At 41.1% G+C, this 25,781-nt stretch overlaps 1 protein-coding gene across 1 annotated transcript in view; it reads right to left on the bottom strand.

Moving 5' to 3' along the window:
- Window positions 1–3,438: 3,438 nt before the first annotated feature.
- Window positions 3,439–25,781, bottom strand: part of LOC123767315 (uncharacterized) — a 311,605-nt gene continuing 289,262 nt past the window's right edge. Inside the window, exons 5-7 of the mRNA XM_069312935.1 lie at window positions 23,770–23,903; window positions 20,727–20,955; window positions 3,439–10,216 (exon numbers count right to left, since the gene is read on the bottom strand). Of these exons, the coding sequence (XP_069169036.1) occupies window positions 10,134–10,216; window positions 20,727–20,955; window positions 23,770–23,903 (446 nt within the window). The 3' untranslated portion in view covers window positions 3,439–10,133. The remainder of the gene's footprint in view (window positions 10,217–20,726; window positions 20,956–23,769; window positions 23,904–25,781) is intronic.

Here is a 25,781-nt window from a genome sequence, read left to right as displayed (position 1 = left end):
TTTTCTAATTTTCGATTCTCCTTAGCATCTATTATGTCATTTTTTGTCATATATGTTCACTAAATATGGATAGTATTCGGATAGAAACTGTGTGCAAACGACCTATGTTTCTATAGAGTCGGCCGGATACTTCACCAGTATGCTGTGAGTGAGCAAATATTTTGTGTCCAATATTTCTCTGATCAGTTTGGAAAAATTAATGCCCGGAAGGTGCCATGTGACGTCTCATATATATATCTGCTGTTCAGTTCTTATTCTGTGATGTATTAGAAGTTCTAGAGAACCTATCATGCTAGTGGGATACTAACATGTGGCTTTATTAAGGCATTAACTATTTTTCAATTAAGCATTGAGTGAATATTATGGGATTTTGCCCTTTATCAGGTAATGATAGATAGTTGCTCACCTTCTTTTGTGTTTCATGTAGGTGAAGCCAATGATGTTGAGTTTGTATTTCTCGTGCGTTATTATTTGTGTAAAATATGTACACATGTACAATTTGCAATGGGTTTAGAGAGATAACAGGAACTTCTTTGTTTGAGGTAACAGTCGTGGTAATGGTTTAAGACAACTGGTTTACCAGGCTCTACGCCATCCCTCTCCTACGTTAAACAAATAATATCCATAGATCCTCAATTATTTTAATCATAACATATAGTCAAGTTGTAAATTGGCTAGGGAAAAGAGCTTTGGCTGCTTTTCAATCTGGTACCAAAATAATTCGAGTAATGGCAGTTATAGGGAGCATAAACACTCAGTGTACGGGTTTACTCAGAGAGAACAGGCTACACAGAGCCTTCACATTGGTAAAACTGTCGGCCGCTCAAAAAGTGCTGTGTGGTGCTCTTATTTCGTGGATTAGATTTACTATTGTGCAACCCAGATAAGACATTTTTACCATTCTTGCTCCTTCAGAGTTAATTACAGCCCCGATAAGCTCCACTTAGTATTCAGACGTAAGTCACAATAACGTGGCTGAAAATTAGACACCTCTAGTTACTTATCTGAATATTAAGGAAGTGTGACGTTGTGAAGTGATGACGTACAGGTCGGTCTGAAACGTCGTCACTTCTTTAATTTTCCGAAGAGTGCGTTGGGTGCCCAGTTTTGGTATTCAAGGCCCTTCAGATTGTTAATTAAAGGAACATCAATTCATTTGTTGCAACTCAATGAGGATTTTGAAAGAGAAGATTATAGCTAAGAGTAAAGGATTTTTTTTAACGCTGATGTAAATCTTTAATTTACAGCAGAGTTAAATTTATTGCATACACTTAAGCTATTGATTGATAATCTCGATTATAATATGATTGCATATTGCGCTCATATTATTTGATATCTTTGTATTTGCATTTGCAAGTAATCAAATGTGATTAATATGTTATCGTGCTGTTGGAGTATTGTTCGTAATGTGTTGCATATTTGTTCCTGCTTATATTAAGACATATTAACATTCACGAGAACTTGTTTATTTAATTTTCATGTGGCAAGTTCAAGTTCAAGTATGTTTATTGAGACAAGAAAAAAATACATCTCCAAAGGATAGAGTAGCTTAGGCTATTTCTACCCCCTCTACATTGTGTATGGCAGATGTGTTAGGAGGCGAAATTATTTCAATTAATTTCAACAGATTACAATTACTAGAAATTATTTAGTTGTGATATTTGTAAGTATATTTTTATCTGTCTATTATTTTTAATAGCTTAGTCATGTGTTTCTGTTAAACAAAAAGTTTCTTCTTTCGGATATGATAGTTTTTAGAAGCCCATTGTAATGGAAACCAATTAGACTAATATCTATTTATCATAACCACAAGGTATTGCCTCGCCCTCATATTAAATATAAATATAAATCCTCTCAAAGTTTTAATTGTCACTGTCGTACTCATGCAATAATTGTGTCTAAAGTTGACATATACAAAGAGATCATGCGGTGAGATCATGGAAGTTCGTAACTTCTCACAGTCACTAAGTTCTGAGAATAATTAACCACTCGCGTAAAACAGCTATGATGCCTCCCCACTGTGCTTAGTCTCCTCAAGTGCCTAGAGATCCATTTCTCACAGTCCTTCCTCGCAGCTCAAGGACGAGCCTTATTGCATATCTCTAAACGCTTTCTAGTTTTTTATTCCTTCTTCAGTGAATGTTCCATGTTGGAGAACCGTACTCAAGAATTCATGTGTATGACATCCGAAAGGTTACTATGCCAGTGGGTAGCTAATTGGTATGTTTTGCTATGTAATTCTGCATTACATTTAGAATTACGTCTAGTCCCAAGTTATTCTTCTTGTCTGATGTAGAATGGTGTCCCTCTAGTCATTCTGAGGTGATCTGCGGGTCTTGTCAATCCTGCTTATTAACCTCATAATTGTGTGTTGATTCTATTGTCTGGCATCTAAGGAGGCATTTGCCTTGCATTCTGGACTCGTTATATTGCGCTGATGACGAGGTATACCTGGTCGAGGTATAGCCTCGTCGAGGTCAACGACCACCTGGTCGAGGTATAGCTAACACTGAACCTTCCCTTGTCTCTGCCCTCAGTCTTAAAACCTTCCATTCCCGATTCTTCCATAATTCATGCGTGAACCTTGTTCTCCCAGACGCTGGGAAATAAACTATCGTGTCTCCCTCTGTCGTTCCGGGCAGTCACCGAGTAATAAACCCTATCGTCTATCGTCCAGCTCTTCCCCCTTTGCAGCCACTGGGTAATAACCTATGTCAGGCTGGCGTCCATGGATGACTTTCCACGTAATATCCGACCTGATCATTCGCTGCGACGTCCTCTCGAGCCCATGAGACTATTTGCCCGGGAATTCTGAAGATGCTTAGACCATTCGTGTTTGGAATGTCGTGCTCTGTGGCCTCCTGGCGTGTCTAGCTTGTTTGGCAGGGTTGGCTTGTTGTGTTTGGTTGACGCTAGCTCTAGCTTGTTTGTTGTTCTTGAGTTACGCCTTGTGTGGGAGGTTTGCCAATGCCTTTGAACATGAATGACGTATGGTGGTTTTGGCATAAATGGGTAAAAAGCGATTTAGGTTTAGTATTGAGATTAGGGCCTATTAACCTATGAAGGTAATCCCTATAACTTACTGACCAGCCAGCAAATGAACTTTGTGGCTGGTCAGTATGTCAGTAAAGTTAGTAAAGTCTCAAGTAAGTCAATAAACTAAAGCAAACTCCCAGTGTACATTCACCGGGAAGCGGTGAGACCCTCTTGGTAAGTCCCTCTCGTGAGAAGGAGAGAGAGAGAGAGAGAGAGAGAGAGAGAGAGAGAGAGAGAGAGAGAGAGAGAGAGAGAGAGAGAGAGAGAGAGAGAGAGAGAGAGAGAGAGAGAGAGAGAGAGAGAGAGAGAGAGAGAGAGAGAGAGAGAGAGAGAGAGAGAGAGAGAGAGAGAGAGAGAGAGAGAGAGAGAGAGAGAGAGAGAGAGAGAGAGAGAGAGAAGAGAGAGAGAGACGGATAAACAAACAGACAGATAGACAAACAGGCAGACACACCGACAGAACAAACACAACTGACAAGACAAGAACATATTCACATTCTCAAATAACATACACAGAACAATCAGAAATAACAGGGATTTAAACCAGAAAAGATCGAATACACAGAAACTGTCAAATACCTTAAGAAAAACGAAGAAGAAAACCAAAGATATATTCAGAAACAGGAAGATGCTCACATTGAGATGGTAGGATGCAGCCTCCTCACTAGGGGTTGACAGATCTCGCACGAGGCCTCATCTTAGTGTCACAGAGTGACTTTCATCATTACTGCTTCTCAATTTGGCGTCCATGAATTTAGATGGTTCATTACTCGTCTGTCTCCTTAGCTACAATCTTGAGAGAGAGAGAGAGAGGTAGAAAGAGATAGATAGAGAGATAGAGAGAGAGAGAGAGAGAGAGAGAGAGAGAGAGAGAGAGAGAGAGAGAGAGAGAGAGAGAGAGAGAGAGAGAGAGAGAGAGAGAGAGAGAGAGAGAGAGAGAGAGAGAGAGAGAGAGAGAGAGAGAGAGAGAGAGAGAGAGAGAGAGAGAGAGAGAGGTGATGAATTGCTTCACTATCATCAGAAAGAACACACACACTGTACTGTATAACATTCTCATTCTTGAATAATATAACGATTATATATATAATTATCAATCTTTTATAAATGACTTAGAAGTTTATTGAAGAACATTTCACTCGAGTCTCGGTAATGGTAAAAAAGTGATCGTGTTGCCGTTAAGTGTAATATTAAATGGACCATTAAGTGTTCTTCTCTTGGTACTCAGTATAAGGTATTTTGTTTAGGGACTGGAGTTAGGGGTCACTTCTCTAGGGGCTGGCCCTAGGGGGTCTCTTCTCTAGGGGCTGGAGTTAGGGTCAGTCGCTGGGACCTACGTCTGAAAACGCCTTCCTATCATTTCGTGTCTGAACTCTCACTCTGGTGTTTGGTTTCAGCCCAGGTTACTGAGTTTGCTTTTTGTCTTTTCAGTTTCAGGTCTTTGTTTATGTCTGCTTATTTGGTGTATTGTTTGAGCGATAATTTGGTGGTTGTGGAGGTGGTTGATGTGGTGGTGGAGTAGGTTATGGTGGTGGTGGTTGAAGTGATGGTGGTGGTGATTGCAGTGGTGGGTGTTGTGGTGGTGGGTATGTAGGTTGCGTGTTTGTGGGTGCTGATGATAGTGGTGGTGGTGGTGGTTGTGGTGGATGTAGTGATGGTGGTACTTATCTAACAATGTCTATGGTAGTGACTTCTATAGCCCCGCCTACTAGTCTTGTCGACCTGTCGCATTACAATTTAACTATTCTGACGTTCAAATTCTTTGTCGAATCTGACTTTCATGTTATGGATGGAGGTGGCTTCCACAATGTCTTCTTTCAGTGCACTGCTCTTCTTCGCATCCCAGTACGAAGGGTACGAGACAACAGTTGCTCTACCCACCTTCTTTTGTTTTCTAAGCCTCATCACGTGAAATCGAAGTGCTGTTTTTTTCTTGTTATATTATTATATATTATTTAAAGGCGAACTATTTTAGTTCGCCTTTAAAACTTTTATGGTGATTTCATACAGCCTCTCAGCTGCCTTTCTGACTCTTGTGTACTCATTTCTGGCCCTGTCTCTTGCGCCTCTATATGGTCTTCTGCGCCCAATTCTCCGTGCCTTTTCCATATTTTTTGTGGTACTTTCCTTCTCTTACCTGCAGTGCCCAATTTAACTAACGGTTTACTCCTCTTTTCTCGTCTATTTTCTCTTCTTTAGTGGGATTAACTGCTCTGTGCTCTTAACATTTCTCTGTTATAAACGCATTCTTGTATTTTGTTGTCTAAATCTCTTTTCCATTGGACTCCTTGTAGGGGATACCCTTAGCTTCCTACCTCAGCTTATGTCTGGGTGGTGGTAGTGGTACTAGTTGTGTTGGTGATGGTGGTAGTAGAGGTTTGATGGTGGTGGGATGTCGTGGTAGTGTCCTTGACGGTGGTGATGGTGGTAGAGGCCTTGTTAGTGGTGGTAGAAAGCTTGATACTAGTGTAGTAGTCTTAGAAGCACTGGTAGTGGTGGTAGTGGAGGCCCAGGCGGTGGTAGAGGCCTCGGTAGTGGTGGTGGTAGAGACCTTCACAGTGGTGGTAGCGGTGGTGCAAATAACTCGCGATAAGTTCACCATTCGAGGCTAGCTTGCTCACCCAATTTCCTCCAATGAGTGGATGAGTTACACGCGGTCTCCAGCTAAGTGTTATTGTTGCCGCAAGACTCGTCAAGTCTAACTTGCTGTAACTGAGTCAGACTCAGAGCCATAAAGGAAGAGTTATTCCCCCCATCAGCCTTGCAGAGGGAAAGTGTAACTTGCTATAAAACATGAAGATTTTTACTGTTATGTTCACTGTGTTGTGAAAGTGTGTGTGTCTGTCCTTATCCGATACTGCTTACATACAAGTGCTCACGGGGGGAAGGAAGACTAACTCTTGGGCCACGCCTTTGAACAATCATAGCATCTGGGACTATTTCCACTAGGCGTTTCATATGATTTTGTAGCAACAGCTTGGAATTTTGTTCAATTGTTCAATGACCATGGCTTTTTGTCCAGCCTTCTCCGCGCCTCCACTCTCTTGTATTGAATGTTTATTCCCTTATGGCCGCTATAAGACTCAGACGGGCCTTCAGTTTCCACCATTGGTCTTATATTGTTCTTGGTTTTACCTCGAACTGTCCGTCTTTCTTTGTTTTGTCTGTGGTTTCTCACGAGTTTATAATTCATTTTCACGAGTCATTTAGTTTTTATTTCCTTCCATGTTTATGGTTTTTGCTCTATAAGATCATTCTGGTATTTAAGATGTCAACATTTTGGTAAGCATCTCCTTTGAACATATCTAGACAGTATTGATTTTATTCATATTTCACAACGTTCAGGGTACAAGTCGGCGCTGCAGATTCAAGTAATGGTCTGACATAGGTTGTGTGGAATATTCTGAGGGATTCCTTGTTCGTATTTGAAAAAGATTTTTATATCTGCTGATTTTGGACATGTTGGAGATGTTATCTAGTAATAGGAACTTCTGGTAAGAGGCTCCATGTTCAAATTCAATTGAAACCTCCAATATGAACATCCGGGAGTTTGTATCGCGCCCAAGTCATTGGCTGTCCGTGTTTTAATCTCTTCATGCAGGTCGGTGTTCAATTCCCGACCGTCCAAGTGGTTGGGCATCATTCCTTTATCCCGTCCCATCCCAAATCCTTATCATGACCCCATCCCAGTGCTATATAGTCGTAATGGCTTAACAAATTCCCCTAATAATTCCCTCCCTCCCCTTTGGATACCATCTTCTCTTATTAACTCCCATTACCCTGCACTTGCTAGAGTTGGCTTCCAGGAACCATTTGTGTGATAACTCCACATAACATTTAGGTTATCCTGAACACATTTACTGGCTCTGTGTGTTCCATCAGCTGATATATCTCTCCTGTGTTGCAGCTATCAACACTGACTGACGGGTCATCCAATAAACACTCAACATTCAGAAGACAGAAATAATACATATTAAGCTCCTCACTTTAAGATATTTCTTCTCATTAAATATTTAATGGAACAACTAAAGGCTTTAAAAATGAAGGACGCTGCTAATATTATGCAAAATAATAATAATAAAAATAATAAAAGTAAAAATAAAAATGTGTATAATAACAATAAAATAATATTATTAGTACACAGAGAAATCAGAGTAACATGATACATCAGTGAGAAAATCCATAGGAGCTGTGATGAAGATTCGAACCTATGCACCCGGGTGTTCCCAGACAAACGCTCACGACGACTAGGACACAACACAGTCAAAAGAATTGCAACCTGGAGTTCTACTGAGCCCACGAGGATACCCGAGGCTTCCACTGAATCCTAAGTCAAGGTTTCACACAATTCCCCCTCCCCCCCCCCTAGCACTCTATGGGATCTAGGAATTCTTTTGACCATGTCATCTGAGCTTGTGATTAAGTTATCATCTGATCTTGTGGTTATCATCTGATCTAGTGGTTATCATCTGATCTTGTGGATAAGTTATCATCTGATCTTGTGGATAAGTTATCATCTGATCTTGTGGTTATCATCTGATCTTGTGGATAAGTTATCATCTGATCTTGTGGTTATCATCTGATCTTGTGGATAAGTTATCATCTGATATTGTGGTTAAGTTATCATCTGATATTGTGGTTAGGTTATCATCTGATCTTGTGGTTATCGTCTGATCTTGTGGTTAAGTTATCATGTGATCTTATAGTTATCATCTGATCTTGTGGAAAAGTTATCATCTGACCTGGTGGATAAGTTATCATCTGACCTGGTTGATAAGTTATTATCTGACCTGGTGGATAAGTTATCATCTGACCTGGTGGATAAGTTATCGCCGAAGATGTTGATTGGGCCATTGGGGGGAATAAGAGGTGACCCAGGGTGCTCGCCCCTCGTGCAGCATCACACACATATTTCAGGTATTGTGACGTGTTATCCTCCCCCTACACCTGCACAATTGACTTAAGTGTTGGGGAGAGGTTCTCCAAGCTGACCTAACTCACGTTAAGTGACACTGGGAAACTTGACCTCTGTTGACCTGTCTTGTAATCTTACCTTCCCTTACCCTGCATTTGTGACATACTTCTTTACTCTTACCCTAACCTTAAGATCCCTTTTACCCCTACCTTATAATTCCCTTCCTTATCACGCCCTGCCCATGTACTTGTGTCAAGAAAGCTCCGTTGTCTCAAAGCTTCAGAGAGTCGAACATATTTCTTATGAATGACGAGACCGGCTTTGTCTTTGTGTCTTAAGACTGTCTTAAGTCAACTCAGGACATCGTCTAGGCGCCCCAGTATTGCTGGATATCGTTGTTGTTTAAGATTCGCTACCCGGAACAAAAATTTCCAAGTAGCACGGGCTATGGTGAGCCCATTTGTTGCTGGAGACAGCGGAGGGTATCCCAAGTGCAATTTGAAATCAATATTAAGACAATGGGATGGAATCCACAGACATAGATTCGATGCTTTTGTACAGCTTCTCACCATAGTTTAGTCACTGTGCCTCCGGGAGTCCACGAACGAGGGTTCGATTCCCTTGCATGACCTTAATAGATACATTACACTCTCATGATCTCACTGTACCTTGCAATGTGAGTTACAAAAGGTAAATAACCTTTCAGTGTTCTAGATTTAAATGTAGAACAATAATTTATATTTAATGACCCTGGGCTTATATGGCTAATTGAATTGGCTTAAAATTATTGACAATGATCTGAGGTTGATTGTTATGACTTAGAATGATCCTAATTGAAATTGAAATTGAGCAATATTGAGTAAAATCTTCAAGACTGATAAATGACAGATCGAGGTGAGCCAGAAAGACCCCCAGGTCATCCTTGGCATAAATAAGCTACTCCAAGTTACTCCAGGACCTGGTCGACGACCGGGCCGCGGGGACGCTAAGCCCCGGAAGCACCTCAAGATAGGACAAGCCTAGGGGTGGCTTGTGTAAACTCAGAACGTCGTGTTCTAATGTACATATAAATACATCAAATAATCCAGTAATTCAAAAGATAATCTGAATCTAGAATTTCTTAGAGAATTGCACACAAATTTAGTTGGGATGACACAAGACTGTCTTAATGCTTGACAAGACTCATATTTACATGCTATAACCTTGAATGGCAGGATCTCCCACGACCCTACGACCCTCAAATGGTCGTCCATTGCAAGGACGACTTGCAATGACCAAATTATATTGCGCTTCCCAGGATAATCTCAAATGAACAAAGAAAAATTTATGAAGGATTTCCGATGTATTCCGTTAAACCAAGGGGGACATTAGACGGCCTAAAATCACCTTAGAAGGAGTTCACTTTGTTCCAAGTTCAAGTCTTACATCCTGGGGAATCCCAGACTGTCTCCCTATGATAAAGGAGGGCCGGTTAATAACCCACTAGTCTTCACTGCCCACACACACCACCGGTTATCTTTAGTGATACAAAAGTACACTTGAAAGTTCAGACGTTATCTCAGAGGCATTTGCAGCGTCCGAATGTGGCTGGTAATGAGCTCTGAAGAGACGCAGTTTTCCAGTATCAATTTACGCGAAGGTGCATTGTGGTAATGCTGGAAAAGGTGACGTCTGGTAGGCGTGCGCTGAGGAATGTTTCTGCTTGGAGTGGTGTGCGTTGGACAAAGTTTCTGATAAGACCGGTATGCGCTGGAGAAAGTTTCTGCTTGAGCTGGTGTGCGCTGGAGAAAGTTTCTGCTGTAGCCCGTATGCGCTAGAGAAAGTTTCTGCTTGAGCCAGTGTGCGCTGGAGAAAGTTTCTGCTGTAGCCCGTATGCGCTAGAGAAAGTTTCTGCTTGACCCGGTGTGCGCCTGACAAAGTTTCTGCTAGAACCAGTGTGCGCTGGAGAAAGTTTCTGTTTGAGCCGGTGTTCGCTGGAGAAAGTTTCTGCTCGAGCTGGTGTGCGCTGGAGAAAGTTTCTGCTAGAACCGCTATGCGTTGGAGAAAGTTTCTGCTAGAACCGCTATGCGCTGGAGAAAGTTTCTGCTAGAACCGGTGTGCGCTGGACAAAATTTCTGCTTGAGCCGGTGAGCGCTGGAATCCGGTTTTATTGTCACCGATTGTCCTCTGGTGATGAGGTGATCGTGATCTATGGCAGGAAGAAGCTCAAGATAAGAAGGAAGGCTCCGAGCAGAGCTGTCACAGGCCCAGCAATCGATACCTCGACAGAGCCTAGAGGGAAGAGAGGAATTGAAAAACAGTATCAGTGATTACTGTCAATAATTAAGGATATAAATATAAGTCACAAATGCTGAAACAGACAAGTTAAATTAAAAAAAAAAATAACCTGCAATTATTAGTAATGTATCTTAATCTACGAACCAATTTATAATTGTAAGTAGTAAGTCAATTATGTAATTGGAGAGATATTTGGGTGTTAGTGGAAGTTCAATACATTGAGTCATACGAAGCTCCACGTGGAGTATACAGGAAAGTTATGGTCATTAACTTTCTGTAGAATGAATGTCAATTAAATGGAAAATATAGAGAGAATGATAGTTAGATTAATACTAGCTTTAGGAACCTTATGAGAGACTAGCATCAGGAACCTCCATTATGAGAAATATATCATGAATTAAGTTTACAGGAGCGTTAAAGGATATAATAAACTATATATACGTATATAAATATAACTTAAAGATGCAGATGGAAACAGTTTATTCAAGTTGGCAAAGAACACATTAAAAAATAAACAGGGGTTCGAAACCCAGTTATAGAGAGTTTGTATTAGGAACAATTTGGACTGTATTTTTCAAATACAATCCTACATTCCTTTTCTTTCTCATTGTCTGTATTTGTGCGTGTATGTGGAAGAGGGTTAGGATGGGAGGAACCACGTGGGAGAGACAGAGAAGGATAAAGAAAGACAAAGGGACAGGGAGAAACTATTGATTATAAAAAATACCGATCATGTCGCCTTGTACTTTCTCATTTCCTCCATGCTTACCTTTCTTCATTTTTCTCTCACTCCTCTTGCTCTGTATTTCTATCCAACTCTCTCTCTTTGTCACCCCATCGCTCTGTCCCTTAATCCCTTTTTCACTCTCCCTCTATCTCACCCCCCTCCATTGCTCTCTCTCTCTCTCTCTGTCTCTGTCTCTCTCTCTCTCTCTCTCTCTCTCTCTCTCTCTCTCTCTCTCTCTCTCTCTCTCTCTCTCCCTCCCTCCCTCCCTCTGCCACAACACACCCACACCAACATAATTTGCCTTTTCATGCTGTTTGGCTCTATAGTATTGTTGCCGTTCTGAGCTGCTCCTTCTCCCTTGTGTTCCCTCTATAATTACCTTCTTATTTTCTAAAGCTGCTTTAGCTTTGTTAAAAAGCCCAGTAACTAGTATGACATAAACATTGTTGGCTAATCACCTCATTACCGAAATAATTACCTCTGACCACATTGTCCCTGATTTTCTATTTTGTTTGGAACAGTTTTATGATATTCTGAAGGCATATTAACTCGACGTATTCTGAAGACATATTAACTCGACGTATTCTGAAGACATATTAACTATTTTGGGGTATCCCTTAACCTTATTTTCTTTAGCATTTTATCAATAAATAAATAAAAATTGGTGTAGCTACTACACGAAAAATGAGCTGGAGACAATACCATTAACTACAGATTATTCTTCATGATAAGTGAAGTCGGTAAAAAAACTAAAGATAAATAATTTTTACAAAATATATTTGGACTCAAAGTCTGGGAAATCTTGCAGTAATCAAGTCTTGCAGTAATCAAGTCTTGCAGTAATCAAGTCTTGCAGTAATCAAGTCTTGCAGTAATCAAGTCTTGCAGTAATCAAGTCTTGCAGTAATCAAGTCTTGCAGTAATCAAGTCTTACAGTAATCAAGTCTTGCAGTAATCAAGTCTTGCAGTAATCAAGTCTTGCAGTAATCAAGTCTTGCAGTAATCAAGTCTTGCAGTAATCAAGTCTTGCAGTAATCAAGAAATCAAACTACCTTCGTTTAATTAAATAAGATAATACAACAGACACGATTTTGTGATTAATACAATTTTTTTATTGTAATAAAATACTGAAAACAGCAATTACGAATTTGATGATAGAAATTGATCTCAAAGTTTAAGTGTAGAGAAATAATTTGTTCAAAGGTTTATTGAACAAAATATTTTCATGATTGCTAATAGCAAAGTAAATAAAGAGCCAAAAAGGACAATACGCTGCGCCAGGAGGAGCTGGGCAGTGTTCACATGCAGGAACATTATATGGTTTATGAAAATTAACTTGGAGAAGTGTCATGTAATGGAACTTGGTGCGAGGCAATATGGATATTTGAAATAATAAAGGGTTTTGAGATGATGAAGGGTCCGAGGTGATAAAACTTCTAAGAAGGTGTTCTAAGATAAGAAGGTGTTCTAAGATAAGAAGGTGTTCTAAGATAAGAAGGTGTTCTAAGATAAGAAGGTGTTCTAAGATAAGAAGGTGTTCTAAGATAAGAAGGTGTTCTAAGATAAGAAGGTGTTCTATGATAAGAAGGTGTTCTAAGATAAGAAGGTGTTCTAAGATAAGAAGGTGTTCTATGATAAGAAGGGGTTCTAAGATAAGAAGGTGTTCTATGATAAGAAGGGGTTCTAAGATAAGAAGGTGTTCTATGATAAAAAGGGGTTATAGATAATAAATGTTCTGTGATAATAAAGATTCTACAATAATAAAGATTCAGTGATAACAAAGGTCCTCTGATAATAAAGAATTTAAGATATTAAAGAACCTGATAATAAATATGAACACCAAACTATATAAAAGATAAAAATCCCCCACAAAAGCCCTGTATAACTGGTTTAGTACCTGTCCGCTATGCAACGATAGTACACTTTATTCTGCTATTCAATTACATGGATGAAAAAATACTGAACCAATTATTCATAACTTTCGTCAGAGTTGAAATATTCAACAGTGGTACAGGGCTCCCACCTGCGTCAACGTATCAACAAGTTAGAAAGAGTTTAGAGACACGGGGCTAAATGAATACTGAAATTGAAAAGCTTGAATATGGACAAGGTTAAATAAAAAATGTATTTAGGTGACGGCCTTGTCTGTGAGATGAATGTGCAGCAAATTATAGATTTGCGACAAATAATGTTGAAATGCAGATATTGATGGTTTAATTGCTCTGTTTATAGGGAAAAAATAGCAGGGTACATTACATTAAACTATCAAGAAAGCCTTGTAAAAGACGAGGACTAAATTTGTTATAAAAATTATTTATTTTTTTAGATGGGGTGAGATTTATTGCAAGAGTTTGTTGGTGGTTGGGGAGGTGGGGGTTCAAGAACTTGATCCTAAGGGCACAAATTAGTGAACACACACACACACACACACACACACACACACACACACACACACACACACACACACACACACACACACGTAATGCACGAGAGCGAAATAAAGTCAATTGAGTGTCAATCCAACATTATTGCGGAGGATAAGCAGAGTGACTGAGACAGTGTACCAAGATGACCTAAGCAGGAAGGCATGGTGACTGACAGGGGTGGCAGGGTGACTGAGACATGAACGCAAGGTAACTGAAACAACATGACTGCTTTAGAGTGGCAGAAGAGCTGAGGCAGACAGGCAGGGTAGCAGGCAGACAGGCAGACATTCAGGAAGGCAGGAAGGTCTGCTGGCTACGGCAGAGCGGGGCAAGAATATAAGCAGCTTAGCGTCTCGGTAAAGAGGATACACTATCCTGTTGTCCCAGAGTGGTACAATCCCACAACCCTCTTCCTAGCGGATGCCCTCTGCTTGGTGCCCCCAGCTGATGCCCTGACCCCCGGACGGTGGGCTGTTTGCCCACCAGCTGGGGGAAGTATTATGTGAAAAGTAATACGTGACAGTCCTTCATGACTGCCCTCGTAAGTGCCACACACTAGGTAGTTCTGCCTTATGTATCTCGATGTGGAATTTCTATTTCATTCTGGATATGTTTTATATGCTGAGGCTTCATTTATTTTATACTGACCGGAAAATACATTTTTATGATGAAAAAAAAAGATTGTTCTCAGTATTACTTTGACGTCAGTTCTGTCACGACGTGTATGAGAACACGCAAAAGGGTCATACAAAGGTTAATTCTGATTGGTTGGAAACTGTAAACTCGTCCAATCAGTAAAGCACTGAGGGACATAATAAAGCCCTTCTATTATATTGGCGGGCTTGGAGCTCTCTCATCTTCCGACCATCTTAGGGATCACCTACTTCATTCACTTCTCAATTTAAAAGCATTTTCAGACCGAAGCATTGCTCAAGAAATGTCCGAACATCATCTCTTGCGAGTCTTGTGTTAACCATTGTTCATTCATTAACGGAGGGGGGGTGGGGTTGACCTTTGAATGAAATAAACATTTGGGCATTATTGCTGAGGACGAGTTGACAGGCTGTTACATAAGGCTTACAACTGATGATGTTCGAAAATGTATCGAACAGTGCTTCGCTGACAACCTCGGTTCGAATCGAACTCTTTAAATGCTTCACCACATAATTCAAATTCAAATAATATCCAACAGAACTTAAACACCTAACCGAACTTAGTTTAGATATTGTAATTCTCGTAATTCTCGTAAAACTCGTAATTCTGAGGCGCGGGTTCGATTCCCGCACGAGGCAGAAACAAATGGGCAAAGTTTCTTTCACCCTGAATGCCCCTGTTACCTAGCAGTAAAATAGGTACCTGGGTGTTAGTCAGCTGTCACGGGTTGCTTCCTGGGGGTGGAGGCCTGGTCGAGGACCGGGCCGCGGGGACACTAAAAGCCCCGAAATCATCTCAAGATAACCTCAAGATAACCTCAAGATCTAACGATACACCAGATATTTATATATAATAATATTAATTTATATATAAAAATAACAAATTTGAATGTACATTGTGTTAAAATTGACAAATGTGTCCATGGCCTCGACAGCCGCTTGGACAAGCCATGGGACAAGCTGTTCCTTGCCTCGTATGATCAGTGGAGACACTATCAGAGTGGAGAGTGACTGGGGAACTTTATGGAATATTATTTGTGTTACATATTCAACCTCAACGTCGTTAATGCGACTGTTCAACATTCATAGGAACACTTAGGAGGTTCCACGTAGGATGTTTTCCAGTTAGCGGTGTTCCAGTTACAGGTGTTTTAGTTATAGGTGTTCCAATCGTAAGTGTTACAGCGATAAGTGTTCCAGTCATAAGTGTTCCCAGACTAGAATGGATGTTAATTATATTTGTCAATATAAAAGGTAGGTTAAATGTTATCGTGGAGTTAAGAATATATAATTGAAATGTCCCCTTCCTCCCTTTCTCTCTCTCTCTCTCTCTCTCTCTCTCTCTCTCTCTCTCTCTCTCTCTCTCTCTCTCTCTCTCTCTCTCTCTCTCTCTCTCTCTCTCTCTCTCTCTCTCTCTCTCTCTCTCTCTCTCTCTCTCTCTCTCTCTCTCTCTCTCTCTCTCTCTCTCTCTCACCACCGTTATATTTCCTCTGCCTTTCAGCGACACAATCATTAAAAATCAAACAATTTATTCTCTGCAGCAAAATTTAGTTTACCCAATATTTCCGAATGTTCAGCTTTAAAAGCTTAGTTCATAAATAATTTTGAACAACGTCATAGTTCTGGCCAGAGTGGATTGCCCTACATTCATAATATTTGTTATTGAAGAACATAGACTGAACACATTTATATTAGAGGTGAGAGACTGGTACGATATTGACAATAACAATTAGTTATATGCTAGCATGATACATTGGAGGTAGATATTCCGATTAGATCCCATATTGGCTATTGTATTGAGGCTTTAAGCTGTTGTATTGTTCTTATTGTATTAATTGTATTTTTGTGTGATGCTCTATGGTGCTCTATTGTAAGGCATTGTGGTGTATTATCGTACATATTATTGTTTTGAGTTTTTGGTCATGTATGGCATTATAGTTAATTTTTTGTTAAACAATGCTCTGTGCTGGTTTTTGAATGTGTTATTTTAAGGCGCATTTATAGAGGTGTTTTACACTCCATCGTGTTATAATCTGTTCTATAATGCAGTGTGTTGCATTGTAAATACAATGTTTAACACATTTTTATTCAGTGACTTTTTATTCCTCATCGTAAGCTGTTGAAATCCGTTAATACGGTGTTGCGTTGTGTTGTGTTTTATTGATTTTTAATGCAATGAATTGTGTCGTATTATGGTAATTTTTGTTATTGTATTTTACTAAGTTGTATTAAGTGATAATTGATTTTTAATGTTTTTAATTCATGGGGTTCTCGGTTGTGCCGGGAGTATCTTTCACGCCCTCTCCCTTTCTCCTTCTTGCTTCCCTTCTTCCCCTATACTCCCCTTCTCTCTGACTTATCTTTCTCTATATTCCCTCTCCTTTTCCCCCATCTCTTTTTCTCGTCCTTTCTATTCACCCCTCTTCCACACCCTTTCTCATTTTCTCTCCCTCCTTTCCTCTCCTGTCCCTTATCCTTCCCTCTCTCATCGTCTCCACTATGGCACTGTGGAGGCATCGTGACACAGGTGGGACATAACTGACAACTTCTGACCCCTGTGAGCAGGACTGAGAGCTTTCCCTTCACACATGGTGATCCTTACTCTACTTTAGTCTCCCCTGGAACACGACTCGCCAGGCGGTTAACAACCAGGTACCCAATTAAGGAGTGATGCTCAGACAGTCTTCCCTGGCCTGTCTCCCCACAATATACCCTCTCTGTCAGGAAACTCTATGGAAAACAAATCCAAAATTTCAGACTTTATAAAAATCTCAAGGGAAGGAGGAAGGGGGTTGCTATAGATGCAGATATTTCCTAAAGGGTGACTGCTTTCCCCCCTTTCCAGTGCGTCATCTTGGAAAGTTGGCTGAGGCTGGAGTCTAGCGCCTGGCCTCCAACCTTTGGCAGACAAACACACAGACACATTCTATTTTATAGATGTGTTATATTAATATAAAAAAAGATATTGTATTTTTACCATTTTGCATTATATTAAAATTTGTATTATATTTTGTTGAATTATGGAAATGTTTGTATTGTATTAAACACTGTTGTATTCTAGTAATATGTTGAATAACATGGTGCCGAATTACTTTCCATTGCATTGTAGTGCATGTGTGCTGTTTCATTATAATGTACAATGCTGAATTGTATTGTAGTGTCATAGTGGTCTTTATTGCAATGTTCTGCTCTGTGCATTATTTGGCGTGTTGTATACCAGGCGGGTAATTAATAGCACACTGCAATTGTAAACTGAAGCTTCGTAGCGAACGAACGTAGGATGGAAATGAGGCACCATATGACATATGTGGAATGGGTGAATATCTACACATATGAAGATACAACTACATGGATATTTCCTTAGACACTTGTTTAGTGCTAGTGAGTTGCTTTAGCCTTGGATGCTTGTTTGGTATTGGTTACTTAATTGGCCCTCGTGATATGCAAATTACAATATTTTGGCTATTATAATATATCTTTAATATGTCTCGGACATTTTTAATACGTTTCTGATATTTTTAATATATTTCTGATATTTATAATATATCTTTATTTGGGTCTTTATTACCCAAAAAAAGCTCTGAGGGGAATAAAAGCCATACAAGATGAGCCACTCAAGCCACTAAAGACCTAACTACTGGATGCTTAACCAGCATGTTAACAGGTAGTTATCTATCTTGAGGTTATCTTGAGGTTCAGGTACCTAAGTTTAACGAGCATGTTAACTGGTACAGGAGTTTAGTTAACAATTTAATCCACCATCCACTGGTTACGTGGATCATCCCCTTTATGGTTAGGCTGGTAGAGTCATTACTGATGGATTCTATGTTGATTCCTTCTTAATTGACTCCCGGATAATTGGGGTCACCAGCTATTGTTAAGCGCCGACGTGATTGTCCAGGATTTTATCTGGCGATTTAATAGGGATTTGTGCTGCAGGATTATCTAGGATTGAGTCCTTACGGGTGATAGGTCAACCTGGTTGGCATTAAAATGACAGAGATTGAGAGGTAGAGATAGACAGAGAAAGAGAGAGAGACAGTGACAAAGACATACAAAGATAGCGTCAGACACAGAGACAGATTAAGAGAGGCAAAGATAGAGGTAGAGATAGAGATACAGGCAGATAGAAAAAGAAACAAAGGAAGAGTCAATCAAAGAAAGAAAGACAATGAGAGAGAGAGAGAGAGGGAGAGAGAGAGAGAGAGAGAGAGAGAGAGAGAGAGAGAGAGAGAGAGAGAGAGAGAGAGAGAGAGAGAGAGAGAGAGAGAGAGAGAGAGAGAGAGAGAGAGAGAGAAAGAGAGAGAGAGAGAGAGAGAGAGAGAGAGAGAGAGAGAGAGAGAGAGAGAGAGAGAAAGAGAGAGAGAGAGAGAGAGAGAGAGAGAGAGAGAGAGAGAGAGAGAGAGAGAGAGAGAGAGAGAGAGAGAGAGAGAGAGAGAGAGAGAGAGAGAGAGAGAGAGAGAGAGAGAGAGAGAGAGAGAGAGAGAGAGAGAGAGAGAGAGAGAGAGAGAGAGAGAGAGAGAGACCAAAAGAGAGATAGAAACAAGTATAGACACCCAAACACACCGACAGACACAGATAGAAACAAAATACACCACAAAAATACAGAAAATAATACACAAAGGTAAACCAGACATTGCTATTACTAAATTAATTAGTCAAGAAGCTAGGAGTTAGTTAACTATTGCTAGTTAATACTAACCAGTCCTTGATTACTGTAACAATTACCAGGAATTCTGGTTTTGTTCTGTTGTTGGGTTTTTACACACCAGACGAAAAATTATATTTCTACGTGTCTAGACGTTGTGTAAATAGAGGAGGACAGCTATGCTCCAAGTGAGGGAACACTATGCTCCACCAGAGGAATACTATGCTCCAAGTGAGGGAACACTATGCTCCACCAGAGGAATACTATGCTCCACCAGAGGAATACTATGCTCCAAGTGAGGAAACACTATGCTCCACCAGAGGAATACTATGCTCCAAGTGAGGGAATACTATGCTCCAAGTGAGGGAACACTATGCTCCAAGTGAGGAAACACTATGCTCCACCAGAGGCATACTATGCTCCAAGTGAGGGAACACTATGCTCCACCAGAGGAACACTATGCTCCAAGTGAGGGAACACTATGCTCCACCAGAGGAATACTATGCTCCAAGTGAGGGAACACTATGCTCCACCAGAGGAATACTATGCTCCAAGTGAGGGAATACTATGCTCCAAGTGAGGGAACACTATGCTCCAAGTGAGGAAACACTATGCTCCACCAGAGGCATACTATGCTCTAAGTGAGGGAACACTATGCTCCACCAGAGGAATACTATGCTCCAAGTGAGGAAACACTATGCTCCACCAGAGGAGCACTATGCTCCACTACTGGACACAACTTAAAGGTGTATCAGTAACGCTCCCACCTTCCTCCTTACCTTTCCTGACGCCCGCGTGCGTATAAATGCATTATTCATACCATCTATTTGCATAATCTATTTCTAGGCGTTTTAGGACAAATTACGCTCTCTTAGGCCCCCATTTCAAGGTAGAATTTCAACGTTATTATGGACCGGTTTTCTGTGCCTATTTTAATCTTGATAAGACACTTTTGGCTTTGAGTTTTTGGTTTAGTCTTTTCGATGAGCATCTCTCTCTCTCTCTCTCTCTCTCTCTCTCTCTCTCTCTCTCTCTCTCTCTCTCTCTCTCTCTCTCTCTCTCTCTCTCTCTCTCTCTCTCTCTCTCTCTCTCTCTCTCTCTCTCTCTCTCTCTCTCTCTCTCTCTCTCTCTCTCTCTCTCTCGAGGCTGAGGCGAGGCTGAGAGATAGAGTTAGAGAAGATACTGTGTCAGATATGTGATTCACTCAGTGTTTTTTTCTCATAAACAATGCAAGAATGAAACGAAAAATATAGAATTTGTAATATATCGTATGAAGAGACTTAGCAAAATAGCAGTTGCTGTGATACATATTTAATTCCTATTTTGTTCAGGTACATAACTATATCATAAAAAATAACTCCTGTTTAGTATAATTTATTTAAGGTGTTTTATGCCAAATGAATTAAAAACGTATCGGAGGTCTTGAGTGACGTCACCAGGATTAATCCCGGATTAATCCTTCACGAAAAAAAGTTATTTTTGATCTGATAAAATTATCATTTGTGTTAAAGTTCTTGTGCTTCAGCATAGTACAGTATTAGGATACAGTACGGGTGAAATAGGATACAGATGAGGTCTCTTAAAGCTGTACTGGGGTTACAGTTTAGGTGAAGCATTAGTGTGTAGCTCAAGATCCTGTAACCCTATATTGTCTTCCCTAAACCTGCCCTGAATATTATTTAGGTTTAGGTGTATGGTCTCTATCTCCAAATTATGTAATAATAATAATAATAATATTTTTTTATCTTGAACACAATACAGGAACTAACATTATCATTAACTTCAGGTCTTGTGAACTTATTCTATCTCTGTTGACCAAATCACACACTAGAAAGTGAAGGGACGACGACGTTTCGGTCCGTCCTGGACCATTCTCAAGTCGATTGTGAGAATGGTCCAGAACGGACGGAAACGTCGTCGTCCCTTCACTTTCTAGTGTGTGGTCTGGTCAACATATCTCAGCCACGTTATTGTGACTCCTCGTCTGCATATTGTTCTATATCTCTCACCTGAGGTGAGGTAAAGCATCTATACCTTTAGCTTCTCTCACCTGAGGTGTGGTAGAGGTTGGTGGGGGTAAACCAGCGACTGGATGGTTCCCGTATGATGACCTCGGCTGACCTGAGGTAGAGGTCAGCCAAGCGACCCACACAGGTGATACTCATGACCCCATCCTGGAAGTAATCATGGGTCACCCGCAGACTCAGATGGGCAGTCAGTCGTTCGAGGCCCGCTGGGTTAGTCAGGTGCTCTACCGTCCTTACACTGCTTGGGAGCACCTGGGGGGGGTCAATTACAGGGGGTCATTCTTAGGTCACTCGAGGCGGCAGGGTCACAACCCGCCAAACACACACCGAAACTACGACGTTGCTACAACGTTCGAACAAGTTTTACCACCACCTAACCAGTTATAACAACCAATATAGCAAGTTGTAACAACGTTCTAATACGTCATAAACACGTTAAGCCAAGATGTAACAACTTTATTACAAGTTTTAATAAGCGGAAAATAGAGACAGTTTCGGTTCGTGTTTCCAGGGTACTCATTTACATAGGTCATCAGTAAGGTCAAAGGTCATTAATAAATGGTATATGTCTTAATTAAAGTACTTCAGGTTATCATTAAGGCCATTCAGCTTGCCAAGGTCACTGAAAATACCAAATTAGTTCAAGTCCTGTCTTTAAATACTAATACTAATACTAATAATGTTAATAAAGTTAATTATAAAACTGACTGTTACTTCTGTAATTAATAAATGTATGAATTACGCAGTCAATAAAGATTATATTATTATATTTCATAATAACATATGATTATGTTAATTTTAAATAACATAGTCATATTAAAAATAAAATTTATTATTATTATTATTCTTATTATTGTTATTTTATACACCCGGGGTTCTAGGAGACTCAAATCAAGAGTCTAGGTTCGAGTCTCCTACAGCCCGGGTGAATGAGGTATTTTTTTCCCACGGAAGTGTGGATGATAATATATTATAATTATTATTTTGATAATCATATTAATTATATGTACTAGCTCACAGCTTCTAATAACTTGTTCCTTGGCCTTCATAATTACTTGGCACCGATTGCGCCTGGAGTCGAACCCTGATCTGGTTTCTGCGAGACACCAGAGTGCTGCCAACCCGTGCTTCCTATCTTCAGCACCAAGGCGCAGTTCCCCTGTTCTATTGATTTGCCACTACGTAAGAAATGCGACTGTTTTTAACTACCCAGAAACGTCCGAACCTAACCAGCCCATCAGATCTATCGAAGCCGATGCACAGCAAACGTTAGTAAATGAACAAATCCACAAGGGCCTTGACGAGGGTTCGAACCTACGTCCAAGAGGATCCCAGACGCTGCCTTAATCGACTGAGCTACGACATGGTCAAAATATTGTAATTTCTGTGTGTAGTGAAACGTTAGGAATATTACGCTGCTTTAATTTTGAATAATACGTCGCATTTTTAACGGATTGATCGACACAGTAAAAAATAAAAAGTGATGTTGTAGGGGAGTCAGTCGGCCGAGCGGACAGCACACTGGACTTGTAATCCTGTGGTCCTGGGTTCGATCCCAGGCGCCGGCGAGAAACAACGGGCAGAGTTTCTTTCACCCTATGCCCCTGTTACCGAGCAGTAAAATAGGAACCTGGGTGTTAGTCAGCTGTCACGGGCTGCTTCCTGGGGGTGGAGGCCTGGTCGAGGACCGGGCCGTGGGGACACTAAAAGCCCCGAAATCATCTCAAGATAACCTCAAGATAGGCGGGAGGACGGGATGGCGCCGGACCCGACTGCCTCACCAAACAGAATTGCGTCCATTAAATCAGGGTTGAGTTCCCGAGCGACGGTGACGGACACGCGGGGAGAAGAACGCACATTTCTCCAGTAATTGACCTGGAAATAGTCATTACTTGCGTATGTCGCTTCCGGACAACAGCCACTCAAGAAGAGGCTGTCTCAATGATCACTGCGAGGAAGGTCTTTACAAGGTGGGTGTTGATCTTACCATGTCTGCAGAACGACCTTAAGAGGCCAATTAGTGATCAGCTTATGAAAAGACCTGTTATAGGTCGCTTCTGACGCGAGGGTGAGAAAAGGAATTAGTTCTTAAGAGATCAGATGTGCGTTTCTCGCTTCGTGCAGGTCGGCGTTCAATCCCCGACCATTCCAAGTGGTTGGGGTACCATTCCTTTCCCCCGTCCCATCTCAAATCCTTATCCTGAACCCTTCTCAGTGCTATATAGTCGTAATGGCTTGGCGCTTCCCCCCTGATAGTTCCTTCTTTCCTTCAGCAGATATTACACATAATACGAAGCCTTCTATGTAGGGATTCTCAGAGGTCAAAGGTCACTTGACAATGTGAGAAAACAGTTTTACAAAAGCCCTTTAAACTGGCAGGTTAAAGCTTTGTTGACAACGCGGATATTACTCTGAGGACTGTTTAAGATCCTCACTAATTGCAAGTTCCCTTCCAAGAAAGGACGTGGCGAGAGGGAGAGAACTGAACCAATTATAATTATTAAACAAATAATAATAAGCATGATTTATTTACACACAGAGATCACACTAACGTGATGCATCAGATTTGTTCATGATTTATTTATTTATTATTATTCGCAAGGAAATCATGCTAACGTGATATTTGAAAGAGAAAATAATCAGTTGGAGCAGTGAGGGGGATTCGAACCCTCAGACCTGGGTACTCCGAAGAAGCGCACCTTACCTCAGGACCACGACTTGGTATAAGTTATATAAGTGTGAGTTCCTAGGGTATGAAAAGCTGGAGAATATAGCGGAAGAACTCCATTAACTATACCAGAGACCAAATGTCCATATATAACCTAACGACATTGCACTGTGATTTACAATATATCCAACACTCATTATATATGTCACTACGTTTTACTCAAACTCACATTACTCAACTTTAGTTGGATCAATTTGACTCATTTTTTTGCAATGAATCATTCCAACTTTGATTCCCTTTACTATACATTCCTCAAAATAATTCAACCTATATTTAAAAACTCATCATGCCCGACTGTGGCTCACCTGGTAACGCATGACTCAACGAGCGTGACTCACCTGATGGCCGTTGATGTTCCAGGAGAGGGTGAGTGCGGGTCTGGCCAGAGGTGATGTGCAGTTAAGAGAGATGTGGTCATTGTGTTGGTAGTATTCTCGGCTCCCAGAGATCACTGGAGGCTGCTTAGGCACCACTGCTTGTCCCCACACACCCCCCACACGCCACACACCCACACGCCACACACCCACACGCCACACCCACACCGTAGAATGACCGAGATGAGCAGATGAAGGTTCAGAAGGATGCCACCAGCATCCCGGTGTCAACATGTAAACAGAAAAATGGAGAAATAATTTAGTTACAAGTCACTATAAGGAAGATCAATTAATGCATAACAATATCATTTTTATATTAGTTGTAAAATAATGCAATCATTTTCTATTGTGTAACAAACACACACACACACACGCACACACACACACACACACACACACACACACACACACACACACACACACACACACACACACACATCAACATGGGTTGATGTGTGTGTGTGTGAACCCATCAACATGGGTTCAGGGATGGCAGGTCCTGCCTCACAGGGTTACTTGAATTCTACGACCAGGCAACAAAAATAAGGCAAGAAAGAGAAGGGTGGGCAGACTGCATATTTTTGGATTGTCAGAAAGCCTTTGATACAGTGCCACACAAGAGGCTAGTGCGAAAGTTGGAGATGCAGGCTGGAGTGAGAGGGAAGGTACTCCGGTGGATAGAGGAATACCTAAGCAACAGGAGACAACGAGTCTGTGTGAGGGGTGAGGTCTCTGATTGGCGAGACGTCACAAGTGGAGTCCCGCAGGGGTCAGTCCTTGGACCTATACTGTTTCTGGTATATGTAAATGATCTCCCAGAGGGTATAGATTCGTTCCTCTCAATGTTTGCCGACGATGCAAAAATTATGAGGAGGATTGAAACAGAGGATGATAGTAGGAGGCTACAAGATGACCTGGATAGACTGAGTGAATGGTCCAACAAATGGCTGTTGAAGTTCAACCCGAGTAAATGCAAAGTAATGAAACTAGGCAGTGGAAACAGGAGGCCAGGCACAGGATACAGAATAGGAGATGAAGTACTTAATGAAACAGACAGAGAGAAAGATCTAGGAGTTGATATCACACCAAACCTGTCTCCTGAAGCCCACATAAAGAGAATAACGTCTGCGGCATATGCGAGGCTGGCTAACATCAGAACGGCGTTCAGGAACCTGTGTAAGGAATCATTCAGAATCTTGTACACCACATATGTAAGACCAATCCTGGAGTATGCGGCCCCAGCATGGAGCCCGTACCTTGTCAAGCACAAGACGAAGCTGGAAAAAGTCCAAAGGTATGCTACTAGACTAGTCCCAGAACTAAGAGGCATGAGTTATGAGGAAAGGCTGCGGGAAATGCACCTCACGACACTGGAAGACAGAAGAGTAAGGGGGGACATGATCACAACCTACAAAATCCTCAGGGGAATCGACCGGGTAAACAAGGACGAACTTTTCAACACTGGTGGGACGCGAACAAGGGGACACAGGTGGAAGCTGAGTACCCAAATGAGCCACAGAGACGTTAGAAAGAACTTTTTCAGTGTCAGAGTAGTTAGCAAATGGAATGCATTAGGAAGTGATGTGGTGGAGGCTGACTCCATTCACAGTTTCAAATGTAGATATGATAGAGCCCAATAGGCTCAGGAATCTGTACACCAGTTGATTGACGGTTGAGAGGCGGGACCAAAGAGCCAGAGCTCAACCCCCGCAAGCACAATTAGGTGAGTACAATTAGGTGAGTACACACACACACACACACACACACACACACACACACACCCACACACACACACACACACACACACACACACACACACACACACACACACACACACACACACACACACACACACACACACACACACACACACACACGCACACACACACACACAGAATACATCTTTATTTCTATGCTAAACGGACGACAAGATAGGTTAGACAAGGCCAATCTGCTTGCTTCTAGAACTCCAAAAA

Source organism: Procambarus clarkii, chromosome 74 (genome assembly GCF_040958095.1).
Source record: "Procambarus clarkii isolate CNS0578487 chromosome 74, FALCON_Pclarkii_2.0, whole genome shotgun sequence".
NCBI classification, from domain to species: Eukaryota; Metazoa; Arthropoda; class Malacostraca; order Decapoda; family Cambaridae; genus Procambarus; species Procambarus clarkii.
Note: the sequence above shows the minus strand (reverse complement) of the source record. Positions and strands in the feature narration are given on the sequence as shown.